This window comes from Ciconia boyciana, chromosome 13, assembly GCF_034638445.1.
Source record: "Ciconia boyciana chromosome 13, ASM3463844v1, whole genome shotgun sequence".
Lineage (NCBI taxonomy): Eukaryota > Metazoa > Chordata > Aves > Ciconiiformes > Ciconiidae > Ciconia > Ciconia boyciana.
Window position 1 is genome coordinate 17,255,277 of NC_132946.1, and position 18,983 is coordinate 17,274,259.

Here is an 18,983-nt window from a genome sequence, read left to right on the forward strand (position 1 = left end):
CCAGCTCGTCAGCCGCCACGGGAGGAGCTCCCCGCACGGGGCTCACGCTGCAGGACGAGAGGCTCTGCCCGAGCTCCCCCGGGACAGCCACCTCCCTCGGCCCCGGCGCGCAGCTCTCCCACGCCGAGGCCCCCCTCGCTCGGCTCGGCTCGCCCCGCCGCGGCGTCGGCGAAGCAGATCCCAGCCCGTGCCAGGGGCCCTTTCGCTGCGGGTTTTCAGGGCTCTCCTTCTCCATCGTGCAGCAGAGGTTGTACCTGTGGGCGCCAAGTCCAGGGCAGCACTTCCAAACCTTTCCCATGTTGATGGTTAAAATCCCTTCCCTGTTTCTTCTCCCCCGAGGACTTGTTAGCAATGGGGAGCCAGGACGCGGGTTACAAAACCACCCGCCTGTCCCCGCACAGACACCCGTGAGGGTATCTCACAGTTAATGACCCAGTATTTGCTGCAGGACCCACAGGTTGCGGCAGGAGCTCGGCTATCGGAGCCGGCAGAGCTTGGTGCCCCACGTCCCTCCCAGCTTCCCCACGAAGGGGGCCAAGGGCCGAGGGAAGGCTGCGCCGGGCTGGGAGCAGCCCTTGGGAAGCCCCTGTGTGCCACACCTCAGCCAGGCTCCCCTGCTCGACTTTGGGCAAATTGCTTAGTATCTCATTTTCCCGTTCCTCTGAAATTCCTCATCTCCTGGGGCTGCTGCGAGCGTAGATCATTGAAACCTCAAAGGTCGAGGTATGGGAGAAAGGCTTTGGACGGGGTGGGGATGAGGAAATAAACCGCTCCGCTGGGAGCTGCATTTGGAACGTGCGTGACAGCAGAGCCTGGCCTCAATGAACACCACAGCTAAAAATAAAAGATCGAGCAGGTCTCATTTCAGTGAGCGCTAACCACTTCCAGACAGGAGACGAGGACCTTCAGGAGGGAACTGTGACCACCTAACAGAGACAGCTTTGTAATTCCCAGGCTCGGGAGCTCGCTGGAAAAGCTACGCGTGCCATTCACTCGTGCTTGCAACTTATCCTTAGGACTGTGCTGATCCGCGTGTTGTTTTGGAGCTTTGCATCTCAGGAACACTTGCACGCAGCGGGGTTTGTGCGGTGCTGGATGTTACGGATTAGGTGTGACAAACCCAGTGCGAGCCTTTGCATCACTCCGGCACCCTTCCGCTGGGCTGCATTTCCACCTGGAACCAACCCCAGCTCCTCCTCGAGATTCCCTGTGCTGCAGCCAAAACCAAAATGATTTCTGAGCCCGTTTCAAACACTTCCCTCCTACTGCTGCGTTCATTGCTACCTCCAGCTGACCCCACAGCACTCCTGAGCGTTGCTGTGCCACGACACCGTACCAGAGCTCTTGTACCTGCTGCGAAACACCCGAGTCCTCCTCCTACCTCACTTTGCGCTGCGTCACCCTCCTGCCTTGGGTCCGCTTTGACCATTTAGCCATGAAGCGTGTTCGTGCAGGGAAGGCCTGGGGACCGCAGGGGATCTGGCACAGATCCTCCCCTCTGTTCAGCCTCATTTCGGTTATCTGGCGGTTGGCACCTACCGTTTTCGATCACTGCCCTGGCAGCACGCTGGGGGTGGCAGAGATCACCCCGTTCCCCATTTTAAGTTCCTGGCTGTGGAGAGGAAGCGCAGGGAAGGACAGATTGCCCCCGCACAGCAACCTGTGTGCTCTGCCCTGCTCCCCCAGCTACCAGCTCCATACAGCAGCTGCTAGGTCTTCACTGCACTGAGAAAACCATGGGCTGTAATTCGCTTTGGAGAAGCGCCTGGTGTGTGCCCAGATCACCTTGTAAGCCATCAACTGCCTTCACGTACTGCCAGGACACTGCCACTGGCTCAAAGGAACATCACGCTGCTACAGCTGTGGACACACACCACTTCTGGCTTCATACAGAGCGACTGTGGGGGTTGCTGTCCCCAGCGGGGTTACTTTCTGTTAAGTGCTGTACCAGCAGCAGGAGGGCTCCTCTTCCTCAGCCCGCTGCTGTGGTCAGACCCTCACCCCTTCCCTCTAAGGCATCCAGGCAGAAGACCAGAGCAGGGAGCGCTTACACACGTGCGGTGGGCAGATCTCTGGCCTGGTGGGACAGCGATGAGCAACCGAGATGAACCTCAGCTGGCGAGCCTGCAGCAAGAAACGCGCTCACAGCCTGCTGCGGTAGCAGTGTCGGTAAAGGTCAGGATAGCGAGCAGCAGAGAGCAGAGCACGGCGGACAACCAAAGAAGAGGAGAGAACCAAGTCGTTGCAGCTCAATGTTGAGACGTAAGCGCCTTCTTCCCCTCCAGAATTCAGGAAGGGGGAAGGTCTTAGCCACCCCCTCCGGCAATAAAGATCCTGCACCAGTCTCCAGGGCGTTCTTGCCTTTCAGTTCTTGTGTTTCTGGGATGCTGTTCCTTATCACCAGTACCTCCCCCATCAAAACGCAGGCAAGGACCTGAAAACTCAGATGCCCGTCCAGGCTTCGGATACACTGAATTTCCTATCAACAAAGGAGTGAAGCCCCCCTGACTCTAGGGGCCGGACACCAAGCCCAGCCCCTCCTCATGTTTGACTTCAGCTCTGCACTTCCCTTCTCTCCCTGGTGAAATACCTGCTCTTGTCTACAACAACTGCTCCATCAAGCTGGGATTATCAGAGCTAAATCTAGCCCTTGCTCTGTGCTCTCGACATACTTCAGGTTGTACTTAAAAATATTCCAGTATTTGCTTCCCATCAGTTTTTTTTTTTTCCCCCACTCTTCCCCAGGAGTGGGAACCCAACTGAGCCGCAGCCCGAGATCCAAACCACCTCTCTGTGCTCAAACAGGACTCGGCTTAGCCAAATCTGGAAGCAGTGCCGGCATTTTTAAAATGGACGCTACTTAAAGGCATTAGCGAGATTGAGTGCAGTTATCTTAACCTCGGGTGTCAGGCTTCGCTGATCCTGGCAGGCACCAGCCAAGTGGAACCATCCTTCAATCCAAGCAGTTTTACCAGCTTTTATTAGAAACACCAGCACATTTCAAGTTTCCTCTTTTTGATCACAAATATAGTATTTTTCCTCTTTTTAAGTACACAGCATGAGACACAGCATCAGGGCTTTCCATCTTTTTTTTTTTTTTACAGCAATTTCTTTTGGACAAGCTTTGGGTTAGTGTTCACTGACCTCACCCCAGCCCCAAATTTTGACATCTTGAATTGCTGAAGACAGTTGCGTGGGCAGATGAATCCAATGGTGGTGAAAAAGATACAACAGTTAAAAGTTTGCAAGAAAAGTTTAAGCAGAGACCCTCTACAGTTAAAAAGAATGAAGTAGCGCCACAGCGCACTACTATTTTCACAGTATGGGGATAAAAGTTGAGACAAATCGTTTGCTCTTCTCCCCCCGTCCTCCCCCAACATCGTTCCAATAAGAACGTTCAGGCTGGAGGAAGCGCTAACTCAACGTGAAAAGCCAAGCGGGCCCGGTGCTCCCCGCTGGAGCGGCAGCAGCTGCCAGGCGGGATACCTTGCTGGGTTTGCTGCAAATCCCATGCCCATCGCACGTGATCGAGAAGCCTCAAGGTCTGAGTGATGGCGCTTTAGGCTAGTCGTGGTTTTAGCTCACACCTACGCTGGGAAAGTTTCCCTGGACTTTTTAACTCCAAGAAAATAATTCACTGGGGGGAGGAGGGGCAAGTATCCCAGGAACATGAGGGCATGGTGACAGGATACTGAAGGGAACATGTACATGATTTGTTATTTTTTATTCCACAGAAAACCCTCAAATCTAGACTCAGAGTTAACAGCAGAAAAATAGTGTTAAAGTCAATAGGTTCATATTTTACTGTAGACTAAATAAATTAGCCTAGAATTAACGCAATACTCTCTATTTTCCTTTCATTGGTGATCCTTCTCTAAATTAATGCAGTTTTTAAAAAGCAACGGCTATTAATAATTTATTCCAGTTAACCCTTATGGATGAACACCTGCAAATATTCCATGTATGGGAACCATTCCCCTCTCCTCTCCCTCCCCGAAAAGGAAACAATCACTAAGGGCGTTGTAAAACAGACATGCTACCTACAATACTCCATGTATCGTGCCACTCCTATCGATGCCTCTGGCTGCTCTGTGTAATGAGTGAATATTCATAGCCATGTCTTACAAAGAACATGATCCAAAAATATATAAATAAATAAAAACCTTAAACATTCTTACATGGATTTTAAAGAACAGAATACATGTTAAAAACTTCAGTAATTTATATCAATTTTAAGCAATACTTTATATACAATGGAAAAAAGACATGCATAGTCCAAATACAATGTTGAAAACAGCATTTTCATAACAAAAAACCCAAACACTAAGTGTTAATACCATGTACATGAATTCAAGAAGGACCACCCTTTTTGTCTGTTGCACACAGTTTATTTAACAATATGATATTATAAGTAAGAAATGAGTTTGTTTTTTTTTACCATTCTATACAGTGATTGAATCTTCTTGGATTTTCTTATTTATAGTAATTATAGCGCTTGCATGATTTACACTAGAATTGCTTTTCCTCATTTCAAGTTTCACACAGAAGAAAGAAAGAAAAGAATGCTTCTTCTCTATTCAAATCAGCACGGTCTAAGAGTGATCATCCCTATTTTCATCTAAAACCAGTTTTATCAGAGAAACAAAGCAACAATTTCTACATCTGCAAGACAAGGATTTTGGCATTGGCCAATGTGTGTTTTTGTGTGCAAGAGTCAATTCCTATCTTTCCAGGGGTAATACTTCAAACGCCTGCAGAGTTCACTATAGAAAAAAAAAAAATCTTCCCGCAACGTGTCAAAGTTACCGGGATACATTATAATGTTGCATTATTTCAGGAAACAGTTTCTGAATATTATTTTTTCTTCTTTTAAACGCAAATGTTTAAAGTCTTGGAAATACAAATAAAAAATATGAATATAATGAACTTGTTTTCCCCATTAAAAAAAAGGTATGAGTCAACAGCAACAAAAAAAATAAAAACCAAAAAAACCCACAAAAGAGACCAGATATTTTAACCGCCTGGCTTTAACAAAAAAATATATTCTTTGTATTGGTTTTTTTTGTGTGTGTTTTTTTTTTTTTTTAAACAGCAATTCATTCTTCCATGTGTAGGAAGCAGCAGTTCCATCTAGGATTCAAAACAACCCAGATGTCTGAATTTTCAGTACAAAATGTCCAAGAACACGAAAGGAAAAAAAAAAAGTGATGCTCCCATAATGCTACAAACCCTCCACAAACTTTTCTAATGTGTCCCCGGTGGTGTCACCAACCAGAGACAATTCGTTAGACAACGCACTCCTGTTCGGGGTGTTTAGTTGTGGAAGCATTGCACTCTGTTCTGGGTTGCCCAAGTGTCCCTGATCCATGGAGCTAGCCATAGTAACTGCGAGTCCTGGGTGGGGGGAACCAGTCTGGGGAGAGACGTGGTGAGGTGACGGTTGGGGCTGTATCCTGGGTGACGGGCTGGAATGTGGTGGCTGGGACTGGGGACGGGGAGACTGAACGGGTGCTGGGGACCGCACCTGGTTGCTGAGGGAGGTGGCGATCTGCTGGCCAGGGAGATGAGACGCCTGCGGTTGTCCTGAGAGCATGTGCTGCTGTGGGCTCATGGGGTTGGGCTGGCCGGGGGACCCTATCTGCTGTTTCATCTGCTGCTGTTGCAGGATCCGCTGCTGCAGTGCTTGCTGGATGTTGGGAGTGCCGTCTGCCCCCATGCCGGGCTGGCCCATCTGGTTCAGCTGTCCCATCTGAGCCATCTGTCCCATGGACCCCCCCTGTATCGATATATGCTGCTGCATCCGCTGCTGCTGCATGGCTTGAGGGTAACCTCCTGGTCCTTGAGGCTGCTGGAACTGGTTGTGTCCTGCCATCCCTCCTGCCATGCCAGCCCCTCCTTGCTGCTGCTGCTGCTGCTGCTGCTGCAGTAATTGCCGCCTCAGTATTTCTCTGTACTGTGGACTCATGTTTGCCATGCTAGGGTTGTGGCCGGGGTTCATAATGTTTATCGCTTGTCCCTGGGGATTCATAGCTCCTATCCCTTGCTGCTGGGGAGGAACGCTTGGTCTCTGCACTCCTGCTTGCATTGCGTTTATGTTCTGCAATCCTGCTTGAGCATGCATGCCTGGCTGTTGCATGCCGGTCTGTGGCTGCTGCATCCCAGGCTGGGGCTGTATGCCTGCTTGCGGCTGCATCCCAGGCTGGTTAGCCACGTATTTGGCTGTTCTTTGCTTTATAAAAGCTGCCATAAGCTGAGGGTTGGATTTAAGGATATTAAGAACCTGCTGTTGCTGCTGCGGAGAACTTGGTGATTTCAAGGTCCTCAGCAAGTCCTGAAGTGCATTCGGGGGGATGCTCCGTGGCGGCTGCTGCACGCCCGGCATCCTCGGCCCAGCCACTGCTTGTGGCGTCGCCATTGGCATAACCGGTCTTGCCATTCCTGGCTGCATCGGCTGCTGCTGCGGCATTGGAGGTGACTGCCACTGTCCAGCCTGCATGTTGGACATCACTGGACCGCTTACAGGGTTGGGCCGGGGTACATTCATGCTGACTTGCTGCATCTGGTTCACTGAACCCACCGTCGGGTTTACTAGTCCTGGGCGACCAGGAGGCAAACCATTGTTAATGTTGTTGACCCTGTAGAGCTGCTGCTGCTGCTGGGCAGCTTCTCTCTCAATCTGCCTAGCCGCTTCCACTGCAGCCGGTGGAGGCTGAGCCGGAGGTGGAGGTGCGGAAACCGGGTTTGCAGGTTTTCCTGTTGAAACAGTAGTAGGGGGCTGAGTTCTCGACACACTGGGAAAGCCAGCCGGTGACATACTTACAGGGGAAGGCTGGGGCTGGGGAGGAGGCTGTGGTGTTTGCGGTGTACTTGGCTGCTGTGTAGGGGTACCAGGCGTTGCTGAGGTAGGAGAAGGCAAACTTTGCTGAGGCACGTTTCGGGTGTTCATGGTAGCCATCCTTCTGCGCATGAGCTGAGCCTGCTGCAGGCGATGCTGGATCTGCTGCTGTCGAAGTTTGTGTTTGATGTTGAGACAGAATGGCACAGGGCATTTGTTCTCTTGGCAGTGTTTGGCATGGTAGCAGCAAAGAGCTATGAGCTGTTTGCACACCGGACAGCCACCGTTGGTCTTGCGCTTGCAGCCCTTGGTGTGCTGGACAACCCGTTTCATCTTCTGGCAGGATGGCAATGAGCAGTTTGCATTGCGGCACTGACAAGCATGGACAAGGGACTGAATGCAGCGCTGGATGCTCAGTCGTCGCGACTCCTGGGGGCTCTTTGACTGTTGCTCTCCTTGGCTGTTGCTCTCATCATCCAGACCCAGGCCCCACTTAACCATCTTGTGGTCATGGCTCTTAGTGTTGTAGCAGTTAATGCAGAGGTCGTAGTCCTGAAAGCAAAGAAAACCCAGAGCTCAGTTGTCTACAGAGCACTAACTACACCAGCAAAAGAGCAGAACAGTAAGAGCGGTGCTAGGTGAGCCACATGAGCCTGCTCTAGAAGCACACTTTGGGTTTCAGTGGGCACAAACACACAGCAGAACAAAAGCAGGACAACAGCAATGTGCTGTGAACAACTGCCCACTTCAATTTACACCTGGTACACCGAGGTAGAGAAGCGGCTGCGTAGCCTGCAGAGTCACCACAATAGCAGGAGCGGACCTTTGGGGCAGCAAAACGAGCCTGCAATCACAAGTCTTGGCTACGGTGGGTAACACCACCAATAGGGGCCGTAATTGTGTCTTCATTTTATTACAGGAGAAGTCTTGCAGGATTTGGGGTTTTTTGTTTTTCCCTTTTGATGACAGGAACTGTTTACTCTTCTGTGATGTCTGCTGGGGTACCTACATAAGGAGGGCCAAAACCTCGAACGAGTAAGACAAACCTACTGTCACTGCCTAAAAAGTAGGGTTTGGCTCTCCGTTTACCTATTCTTAGTGTAATTATTGACTAATAATTACTACCCTGAAATATGTATTTTTTTTAATCTCTAGAACGACCCTCAAATCAAGTGCAAGTTTCATGCTAAGACAGACACTGATCTGAAAACCTGTCACTGCCCTGTCCTTTTTTTGCTGGAGGAAGGGCACTCCCTAATACAGAAGTACCCAGAAGAAACCTAAAGGCCATACCTCCTTCCACCACTTAATTCCCCTCGTGTGTATGATCCATTTCCTGCAGTCCTGCCTCAAGAAGCCCTGTTCAATGCTTTCCTCAGAGGGATTAATTAAGGCTCTTCCACCACAAACCTGGCAATAACTTGCAGCGTAAAAACTAGGCTGCACTTATTCAAAATGGTTTTTTGTTCAGCTACAGCCAGAGGTCATCACAAGCGCTGTAGAGGCTACCTTCTCCTCAAGTCCACTGGTATAAGTCCATGCATAATTGCTCTCTAACATAGTTCAGTGGAAGTGATCTATGCTGTAAAAGGACTAGTCATTAAAAGCATTGAGCCAGGTTAGGAAGCAATTATTTGGGCTGATCTGAAGGGCAGGCAACCTCTAATGCTGGGCTGAAGAGACAATGATGAAGAGCTGTGGCAGCCTCCTCACCCAGCTTTGCGGCAGCCTGGGCATGCGCCCAGCTGCACTCCTTGCAACATGAAGTACCATGTACAAAGCGGAATGAAAGCTACCTTGCAGGAAGGTATGCTAACTTCTCTCGTGGACATCCATTTAATGTGGACGAGCTAGTGCCCTGCAGATTCGGACGAGTCTGATGCAGTCAAACCCTAACGCCCCAGTCCTAAAGTTCTTTAAAATTAAGTTAAAAACTTGTCTATGCAGAGGAGCCATAGTGGAATAAATGACGCAGCAGTAGCCATTCCAGAGTACTGACATTTTCCATGTCGAGAAACTAAAGGCACTTATTCTAGAAGAAGAGATACCCCACTGTGGTAGTCACCTTCCCTTAAGGCTTAGCAGCCCTTTTATCAGGATAGGCTTAATTTGGAGGAACTTTGGGCAACGTCAAAAAAAAAAAAATGAAGCTTGGCTGTAGAGCAAAAGAGAGCAGAAGTCTCTGGTGATATACACCTACCTCACAGACAGTGCAATGCCACCTTGTTTCCACATGATGTTTGCACTCATTGCACGTATAGACAAAGCGATCCTGCCCTTGAGTATGTAGTTCTACCAGCATGCAGAGCGTGGACCACTTGGATCGGCGTAGTGAGGAGAACTCCCAGTGCTTATCTCTGGCTAAGGTGAGGAAGGCATCTCGCCCATCCATCAAATCACAGCTAAGTAATGGATCAGGGTCCACAATGGGAGGCAGAGTGTTAATTACAGGCCCAGCATGTAAATGAATCACAAAAAAGACCTGCAGATAAATGGGGGGGAAATAAAAAAATTATAAAATCAATGAGGTTAGATAATCTTGCGGGGAAAAAGCTCATGTTCTGTTGCAGTAATGGCATGCTACAAATGTTATCTAATTAACTTAGTTTAGGCTAATCTCTTCCAGTATGTTGTTACACAACAGAAAAAGTTCTAGCGCAATCACAAGCTTTACTCCTCCTGATTTTTCAGTTCTGACTATCATCACGCCTGGATTTACAGGAATAAAATCTTCCCTTTATGCAGCGTATTTTGACAGTACCTCTTTATGCTTCTCCATAGTGGCATACAGCTTCTGAGACAGATCATTGGACACATTTGGCATGCTGGGTTTCTTCTTGTTAGCTCTGCTGATGCTACTCTTATTCTTGTTGGTTTTTTTGTTGTTCTTTTTCTTGGCGTTTTTGCTGTCGCCCTGGCTTCCCTGCAATAAATGCACAGGAAAGACATTACACTTTAGAGAGCTCTCTCCCATTCACTGTAGCTGAAAGTGAAACACTTCTGCTGTCAATAATAGAACTTTGTTCCAATGCCTGCAAATCAGCCATACTGTGTTAAATATATCCTATCTTCCAGGAAAAATCAAAAGCCAAACTGGCAGGCAAACAAATTCAAATGCTGTTTAAAAATAGATTTTTAAAGCATGTATATACATTAAATAATTTGTAGCTTACACTTTTTTTTTCCCTTCTCACACACTGTACTTCAGCTACCATTGCTTTCTCTGTAAGATTTTATAGATATTTGATGATAAAATGAGTTACAAATAAAATAGACTTTAAAAAATTCCGGAAGTGCAGTATTTTGCTTTGTTGTGCATTTGGGGTTTCAAATACTTGCTTGAGCTTTGATCCTATTTTGTTTGTTTGTTTTTATTGAACAAATTTAGGGCTAGTACACAAGTAAGAACATGCAAGATTTGAAACTAACAAAATATATTATTCTCCATCCTGAAGACTTACTGCTGCATATGCAACACTAAAAAAATCCCCAAAACCTTCACTTGTCTCTACGTTACAACAACATAGACCACAGTGACCATATGCTGAATACTAGAGGTAAGTAAAGAGAGTAAAAAATAGCAGATGATGCTATTTAGATGACCTGTGAAAACAGAAATAACTTTTAGACTTCTCATGTCCTTGAAAACAGAAAAACCCAAGCCCTCAGCAGGGAGCTTGCCACTCAGTAAAAATCCCCTCTCTAACTGCTAGAATGTTGGTTATCATAATATTAAAAATAAGCTACTGAAACACTCTGATATATACACACACACACACAAGAAAAGTTTCATGAACACTATGTACAAGCAAACGCAGGGTTTATCCGCAAGCATATTTATTCAAAGAAAACAAAAATATTCCAACTGAAGAAAGCAATTCTATATATAGACTGTTGCCATCCTTCCATTCCATTAATTAGGCTTAGATAGAAATTCCCTGCCCAATCTTGTTTTTTCTGTAACTAATTTTATTGACTTTTTGGTCAAACCTTTTTGGAAATTAAAATTATACTATTTTATGGGAAACCAGACAGAGCTCCAAGTGATTTGAAGGTATGCAGAAATAAGCTATTGCATGTTCCCATCTGGACTTCTTTTCTCCCAAATTTTCTACCCCCCTGATGGAACTGGGGCATGTCCTCCTTTGCCTATGCATTCTAGAGCATCAACATAGATTTTAAAATTTAAACACTGAAAGGAAGAATAGATTGAAACTTAGCTGACAGTCCAATTCTAAGTTTTCTTTCTACTCCACCTTTAACAAGTTTATATTTGGTCAATTGTACAAAGCGATTTCAAAATAATGGTTTAAGAAGTTGTAAGACTGTTTTTGTACTACTTCATTTTGATAGCATTTAACATTCAGGTTTGTCAGAGATGCCGATGGCACGGCACGGTTACTCAGTGAGCCTTGCCCTTTCAGACCCTTTTTCAAGAACTTCTGAATATTTACCACCTCTTTAGACTCTTTAGCTGATACTCCCAGCACATGCTGGCTTTTAAGAAGCTCTCTCTCCACATACACAAAGAGTTTAAGAAAAGATAGACACATTCTGTACCATCTCAATACAAGGTAAATTGCAAAGATTCAGCAAGTGCTTCCACACATGTCAGTGCTTCCGCATTGCTGGGCATAGCTTCCTCCATAAAGTGACACAAGTTTAGGTGACCGCACTGGAGAAGTTCTCATGCTTTTAATTTCACTCCTTTTTCTGAGCCAAGTGGCAAAGACCACACTGTTACGATTTGTGTGGCATTCTTGGATGACATCTTCAGCAACTTGGATGCAGATTTTGTCCCCCCCCTGCCAAGCAACATCCATGGCATTAAGTGGGAACATAGATGTTAACAGCCAAGGCTGCGTCTTCTCACTTTAGGCAGACAACTTGTGTGAGTTTCACAGTTAGCTGTTCTGGGCTTTTTAAAACACCTTTTTCCCCCCCCTCTTAGATGTAGAGGTTTACACTGGTGTTTTCACTGGAAGGGCATGCTATTGAAAGTAATACTGGTAGCAAAAGAGGACTGCAACTTAAATTCCAAGCCTTGTCTTTCAGTTACTTTTATACTGCTATGCTTGTTGAAATATTTCAGTATTAGAAGTTACATTCAGAAGGAACAAGGTGAAAAAGATTAACTTTATGGTTCCATAAAGAACATAGCAACAAACTATATTAGCTTTGAAGGAGCTGCTAAGGTTTAATAGAAAGAATTTTCTGACATAATGAAATTGATGGATTAAGGTCTATCACTCCACATCACTCACACGTAATACATACTGTATGCAAACTGTCACGGCACCTAAGCTGAATGCAGTCCCTCCCCAGTTAAAAGTTTTTGGTTCTACTTCCATCTGCTAGACTTCAGATGTTCCTACTCTATTTATTTTCAAAACACCTTGCTGCAAATCACAAGTAAAAGGGACAGTACAAAAGTGCTAAGACCATTTGGATACAGATACAATCAAGAAAGAAATAAAAGTGAATAATGAAATTCTGGCCAGGACCCTGAGAAAGTAAGTTGGTTTGGATTTTTTTTTTTTTTTTAATATACAAAGAGAGAATGCTGGTAAAGGACCAGCAGCATCAGGATCAACGTTTCACACCAATGCAAAGCTTGCAATAAATACTTTTAAATTTCAGCCCCCTACTGTTGCAAACAACTACAGGTATCTTTGCTTAAATAACAGCAAAATTTAATTCAGCTTTGAAAAATACAGCATCTTTCAAAATACAAATACTAAAGGTGATTTGCAAAGGTGTGAACCAGAAGCTCAGCCAAATGACTGCAAGCAAATGTAGCAGTCGTGATGCAATCCAAAAGTAGCTTAACACATTTCTCTGAGAACAGAGATGCTGAACTGACATAACTGACTTCTGATTCCGTTAAAAAAAAAAAAATAGCAAGCCATCAGTATTTGTGATCCAAGAAGAAAACCAGAAATGCAGTTAAAGGGAACCCTGATTTAACATCCGATGTGAATGACCTTCTTTTCTAGTTTACTGGATGTGAACTCTATAGTTTATTAAAGCGTTGTCAGCTTTGTGAGCCAGAAGCAAATATAGCATATAAAGTTAACTCACCTCTGTTGTTTCACTAGCTGCAGTGCTTTCTTCCTTTTTCCTTTCCTCCTCCTCTTGCTCCAGCTCCTTAATGCTTTCTTCCAGCACATTGGGCCAGAAATCACCTTCAAAGTAAGGCAGCTCCTTGGCACTTGTCAGCCTGTCCTCAGTTGCTTGTTTGAAGATGTCCTGTTAAGTGTATCACACAATACCAAGAATAAATAAATGAAGACCACTTGGGACAGATAGAGAGGAGAACTAGAGACACGATCGATCCAGTGCTACACCAAACAGCTGTGCCTCACTTACAGCCCATGGCCCACTGCTGGCAGCCTCCTTTCCTGGGTGCAGCTCAAAGAACTGGCCTGGCAATATTGATAACAGCCCACTCCCTGTTTCATCTTAGAAAGACAGCTGCTGAGGCTCTCCTGAACCTCCATCATGCAATCGGTTCATGCTCCTGACATGATGGGATAGACTAAGACACCCCTGGAAAACATAACAAACCCCTCCCTGGTAACTATGCCAATTAAAAATGAAGCCTACACCACTTAGCTTTTCCTGCACTGCTCCTGGACAAGAGCAGGAACTGTTCTAGTGACAGCAAGAGCGTCTCATCCAGCCCTTTCCCTTACAAATTTGAAAGTGCATAAGCACTTCAATGCACGTGTCTGGGCTGTGCATTGTATGTGCAATAAGCCTGATAACTCCAGAAGAATTGCTGAATGCACCGGCCAGCTATTACACACCGGAATATTAAACGCTGGTTGTGGTAGGGGGACTGTGCACAGCCTGTGTCCTTTGCTGACCGCTGGCTGAAGCTCTGTGGACCACCCAGCCAGAAAGACTGGGGACCACTGAGAGGAACAGGTATTCTGAAAAGGAACAGGTACTTCATACAGTTGTTCTGGAGGTGGTTTTTTTAAGTGCATTGCGTTTAACAAGCACATACAAGACTAGCTGATTTTCTTCTTCGGATTAATTTCAAGACCACCTTATTAGGAGACACACAGATTTTCTAGCTCTTTGCTACGCCGGATGAGATGACAGGGCTTGCTATACGCTGTTCTATTCCCCACATTTAGTAACTGTCACTTGCAATCGAAACATCATTTTTTTCCAGCACTGCCACTACCATTAAGAAATTCTTGTAAATTTTAGCATGCAAGGAGTGGCAAATGCTACCTTTGCCATCTTTAACTTATTTCCTTGGGTACACGTGTGATATTCTCCAATTAGGAAAATAATCCTTTTTCTCTTCAAGTGAAGAAGCTGTTTTATAAGCAGTTTTTTTGATTTCACACTAGTGGGGTCCAGTATTCCACCTGATCCTCCAGAATCACCAGAAGCAAACAACTTCTATAAACCTTAACAAGCTATGTACTTCCTTGCCTAGGTGATTGCAGTGAAAGACAAATACGCGAAGGCAGGCTCTTGCATGCTTTTCTTAATGCAGAAACCAAACCTAAGAAATTTTCAGTCTGAAGGCAGAACCTCCAGAAAATCTAAGTAAATGAAGACACTAGCTGAGAATAAAAATCCTTGTACAACACTACCACAGTTTCACATGTTATGAAACAATATTAGCCACCTTCAAATGAAAAGCCCGTAAAAATTAATTCAGGAAGTAAACAATAGCAAACCTTGTAGTCATGAATGATTCTCTCAGCAAATGCCTTATCCAGCATCTTCTTATACCATTCTTGCAAACGTTTGGGTTTGGGTATTTTCTGATCAGGCGGATGGCAATGAAAAATATAGTCATCTCCTTCACTTGGGGGACAGGCCCAGATGTGTCCTGTCACATACCTGCGTTTCACACACAAGAAAAACAAAGTCTTAACCATTTTGACTACCATCTTAAAATTAACTCAGACAAACTGAGATATAAATTCAGACTTCTGGCTTTTTTTCTTTTCCCCTCCCTTCTTTTCTTTTTCTTTGTTTTCTATTGCTGAGGCAATAACCTCTATTTATACAAGATATGAGAAAAGGTCTGGAATATAATAACGAAGCTTAAACATCAAGTGAATCTCTGATAAAAAGAATATGTCAGTTTAAGAATCCTAACAACAGAAAAACCACCACCTTAGTGATAAAATCCAAATTTCTCTCTCCACTGCAGAAGAGGCATGTGTTCCACATACCTCAGAGAGGGCAGAAGGAAGGAGAGACTATCCCAAGTGAAAAGCTACTTGGCATCCTGGATAAAAAAATGCTAAAAAAAAAAGATTTCTTTCTTTACAAAGATCTCACTTACCCAAGTTTCTTCACGTACTCCAAATATCCAATGAGGATTTCATGATAAACTGCAGTTCGGAGACAACGGGGGCGGAAGAAATGAATACTATCTAGATACGATATGTACACACGCCTATAGTAATGAGAAAAGAATGATAGAAAATCATGTATGGCTGAATGTCTGTTTTGTCTGCTGAGAACTGACTTTTATACTAGATATACAGCCATACTGAACACAGAAAAATTAATGATGACATTTTAATGCATATTTAAGCATCTTAACATGGTATATACAGTTCTCAAAAGCAAAAGACGGGTACAATTTTTTTAGACAGCAAGAATATACACCGAGAGGCCAAATTAAATACAGAATACAAAAAACTGTAACACTTCTATTGTGATATTTGTTTTCCCCTTCAAAGTCATCTGCATTCATACAGTAGGACTTATTTGTGCCACAGAATTGAAACTTATCTCCCAATCTTCTGTATTTGAGAGTAATTGTCCAGTGAACGTAGCAAGATGTTCTCTGGGCATGGACCACCAGTAAAGAAATAAAAGAGTACCTTGTATTTGGAGGGGGGCAATCCGAGCCATACTCCTGTACGTGCATGCCAAAGAAGCACACATCTACTCCGTCTATCTCCTCAAATGCAAACAGAGCTTTGGTACGGTAAGGGAAAGATTCTGACATCTCACCAGAATCCACAAATCTGAAAAGGGTGGTAGGAACGGGGGCGGGGGAACAAAACAAACAACAAAAAGCCAATTATTAAACCAGTGTCCTACTAGAATGAGGAAATTCTTTTTAACCTTATTTTTAACTCATTAAAAACATTTATGCAGAAGTTAAATAGGGTCAGATCAGAGCTGTATTAAAACAGGGAGTCCTGTCAATGCAAGGTCTGTTACTGTAACACTCATGGAAAGACAGTTCCCACACAGTTAACATATGACTGAACAGGCAAGCATTGAGTACAAGAGCATCCTCAGAAACCGCAAGCCTTTAAATACATTGCAGAGTAGAAAACTTGATGCATTACGATGAAGTGCTGTCGCGTAAATACTGTCTTTATGAATTAAACCCAAAATACTTCATAGAATAAACCTTTTAAGCTTTTCATTTATGATGAAGCAAATTAAAAATAACTTCTGAAAGCTAAAGTATTTATAAAAACACAACAAAATGAAGGAACAGTAAGGAACAGAATCTCAGCAACTGTTCCAAACTAAACTATGAATTCTGTAATGCTAACCAAAATGTAGTCAGACTCCCTCAAGATTTAGTAATACAGAGTCACAGTATTATAACAAAAACCAGGATGTCCCCGCTACCCCCCCCCAACAGTCAAAATACAATTGTCACCTCCCCTGAGTTCATTTACTGCACACTGCTTTTTTAACCTTTCATAATCTTACTCAAGCTTAAGTTTCAAAAATGTGCAAAGGGATTAAGGTGCAAATTGGCACAGTTTTGCCATATTTATGCAGGGAGACTTCAAAATTAAAGAAGAAAAATCAAGATCGCATTTACTGTAATTAATAGAACTAACCTGGATTTCATTCCTGGTTTGACTTCTACTGTCTTATCTGAACTTGCTACTACTCTGACAAAGACCTCTCCAGCTTCAGGATGATTCTGTCGCCGCAAAAATTTGTTTACTCTATCTTCCAAATGGTTTCCTAAACGCGTAGTCTGTAGCCCTAGAAATGAAGGGGGAGAACATGACAACGAAAATGTTAATACTGAAGGAATCACTCTTAAGTTCAGGGTGTTACCATGCTTGTAAGGTCTTTCAGCTTGCTTCTCTGTATAGAAGTCGGCTTTTTTCCCTTTGTTTTACCTCCATATGAAAATTTGATGTTTTTATTTATGCAGCCAAAATTAAAAAAGCAAAACCATCCATGTTTTTACCCAAGCCTTAAGCGTTCATACCCTAATGTGGAAGCTAAAACCACCATAGTGGGAAAATTACTTAGTTAGTGAACTAACAAAGGCAGCTTTACGTAGCATTTTTAAATTTGCAGGCTTATTTTATGAACACTGCAAATGTTTTCTCCTAACAAAAACACTATCTGGCTGTTTGACAGAGATTACATCACTTTATAGATCTGGCTCAATGCCACACCTTTTCAAGCAAAGCAAAGCAAATCAACAGAAATGAAAAGCCTTTTGACTTCAATGGAGATTTCATTGCTTTTTCTTTTCTTTTCAAGAGAGCTTTTAGATTGAACAGTTACAGTAATCTGCACATAAAGCTTAAATAGTTCTTGCACAGCGATAGAGGTCTGTAAAGGTTCAAGTTCACATATTGTCCAGATCCCCTCTCTTGGTCCTTACGCTTACAATTAGCTTTTGTGGGGATAGCTGTTTTTGTAGTATTACAGGATGTGATGGTTTTCAAATAAATCCCCAACAAATTACAGAAATTAAGATGAAGATTTTGGTTTAAATTAAGAAAACAGAAGTAGCACGCTGTTTCGACTTGGAGATTTAAGACTACTTCTCTTATCCTACTGTACTTATTTTACCAACTTGTATTTCTACTTCATTTTTATGGTCAATCTGCTATCTTTTCCAAAGTGATGGTGCAATCTACAGATGTACATTTTACTAAAACGCATTTAATTTTCAGCTCTCCATTGCTTCATTTTTCAGTTGTTATTTGGCTACAGACGCAAGGCTGTCGGTTCTTCTTCCTGACTACTGAGCTTGCATACAGAACGCTGCAGTGAAATATCTATGCTAAAAATTATTTTAGGCTCCAATACTGGGGAAAAAAGTCACATATACTCAAAGGAAGATCTCACTTTCTAAGGGACTTATATACTTAAAATTTTATTTTACAATCCGTTTATAGAAATTGCCAAACGTGGCAATCTTGTTTTACATCTTTTAGTCCATCCCCTTGTCCAGTGAGATTCTGTGGTGATAACCAGCAGAACACATTCTCAATATCATTTACCTGGGAGCCAATAATTAAATCTAAAGGCAGGTTAAAATAAAAATACACTATGCCCTTTACTAATTCCAATACACTGGCCTTTTTCCCAGTGTTTCCCAGCCCAATACAATATATTGGGATTTCCATATATAATAGAAGGGGGTTGATTTTAAAGGAAATTCAAAGAATTTTAAAGAAATTTCACAAATATTTTCTGAAGAAATTATTTGGTTTTGTTGATTTCTCTGAAGAAAAACAGAAAAAAAGAAACAGCTCCATTTCAGCTAATGAGTTGGTACATTTTTAGAAAGCCATTTTAGTTAACTCTACTGTCTTGTTGTGTTTTCATTTTATCCTCTTTCCAATGCTAAGCAACCAAAGGATATCTGCTTCCTTCCTTATGCTGCAATGCATTAGGACTTGAAAAACAAAACAAAGACCAGATAAGAAGATAAAAGAAATAGGCAGCATTAAGATTACATGCACCGTACGGAAACGATCTAAAAGCCACATATTTTGATATATTAGGACATGCAAATTCGTTTAGAAAGCAGCTGGATTTTGGTTCTTGGACACCTCTAACATACGTACTTCCAATAAAAGCTCAGGTCTCAATGAAAACTGCAGTGCAAACTTGAAAAAAGGCATCCAAGCTGGTAACAACATAGAAGGCTTTCAGACTGCTTGAGTACAGAAGCTTTGTTGCAGTAGCAACGGCCAGACATTTGTTACTGGATGAGTAATCGGACAGATAGGAAGAAAGTCAGACTTCTGGTTTTACTGTGACTTTTTGTCAGGAAACTACTTTGGGTGACTTATTTGTCAGGGTATCTTTTCTCTTTGAACATCTCTGCATTAGCTACTGGTTAAGTAATATTTGCAGATTTTCTTAGTAAGAAAAA

General features: G+C 43.6%; 1 protein-coding gene across 5 annotated transcripts in view; it reads right to left on the minus strand.

Moving 5' to 3' along the window:
* Positions 1-2,966: 2,966 nt before the first annotated feature.
* CREBBP (CREB binding protein) overlaps positions 2,967-18,983 on the minus strand; it is a 99,630-nt gene continuing 83,613 nt past the window's right edge. For all 5 annotated transcript variants that reach the window (XM_072878422.1, XM_072878421.1, XM_072878420.1 and 2 more), the window contains 8 exons: positions 16,690-16,840; positions 15,703-15,849; positions 15,156-15,269; positions 14,539-14,704; positions 12,917-13,084; positions 9,597-9,758; positions 9,036-9,317; positions 2,967-7,387 (listed from right to left, as the gene is read on the minus strand). In XM_072878422.1, the coding sequence (XP_072734523.1) occupies positions 5,222-7,387; positions 9,036-9,317; positions 9,597-9,758; positions 12,917-13,084; positions 14,539-14,704; positions 15,156-15,269; positions 15,703-15,849; positions 16,690-16,840 (3,356 nt within the window). In that variant the 3' untranslated portion in view covers positions 2,967-5,221. The remainder of the gene's footprint in view (positions 7,388-9,035; positions 9,318-9,596; positions 9,759-12,916; positions 13,085-14,538; positions 14,705-15,155; positions 15,270-15,702; positions 15,850-16,689; positions 16,841-18,983) is intronic.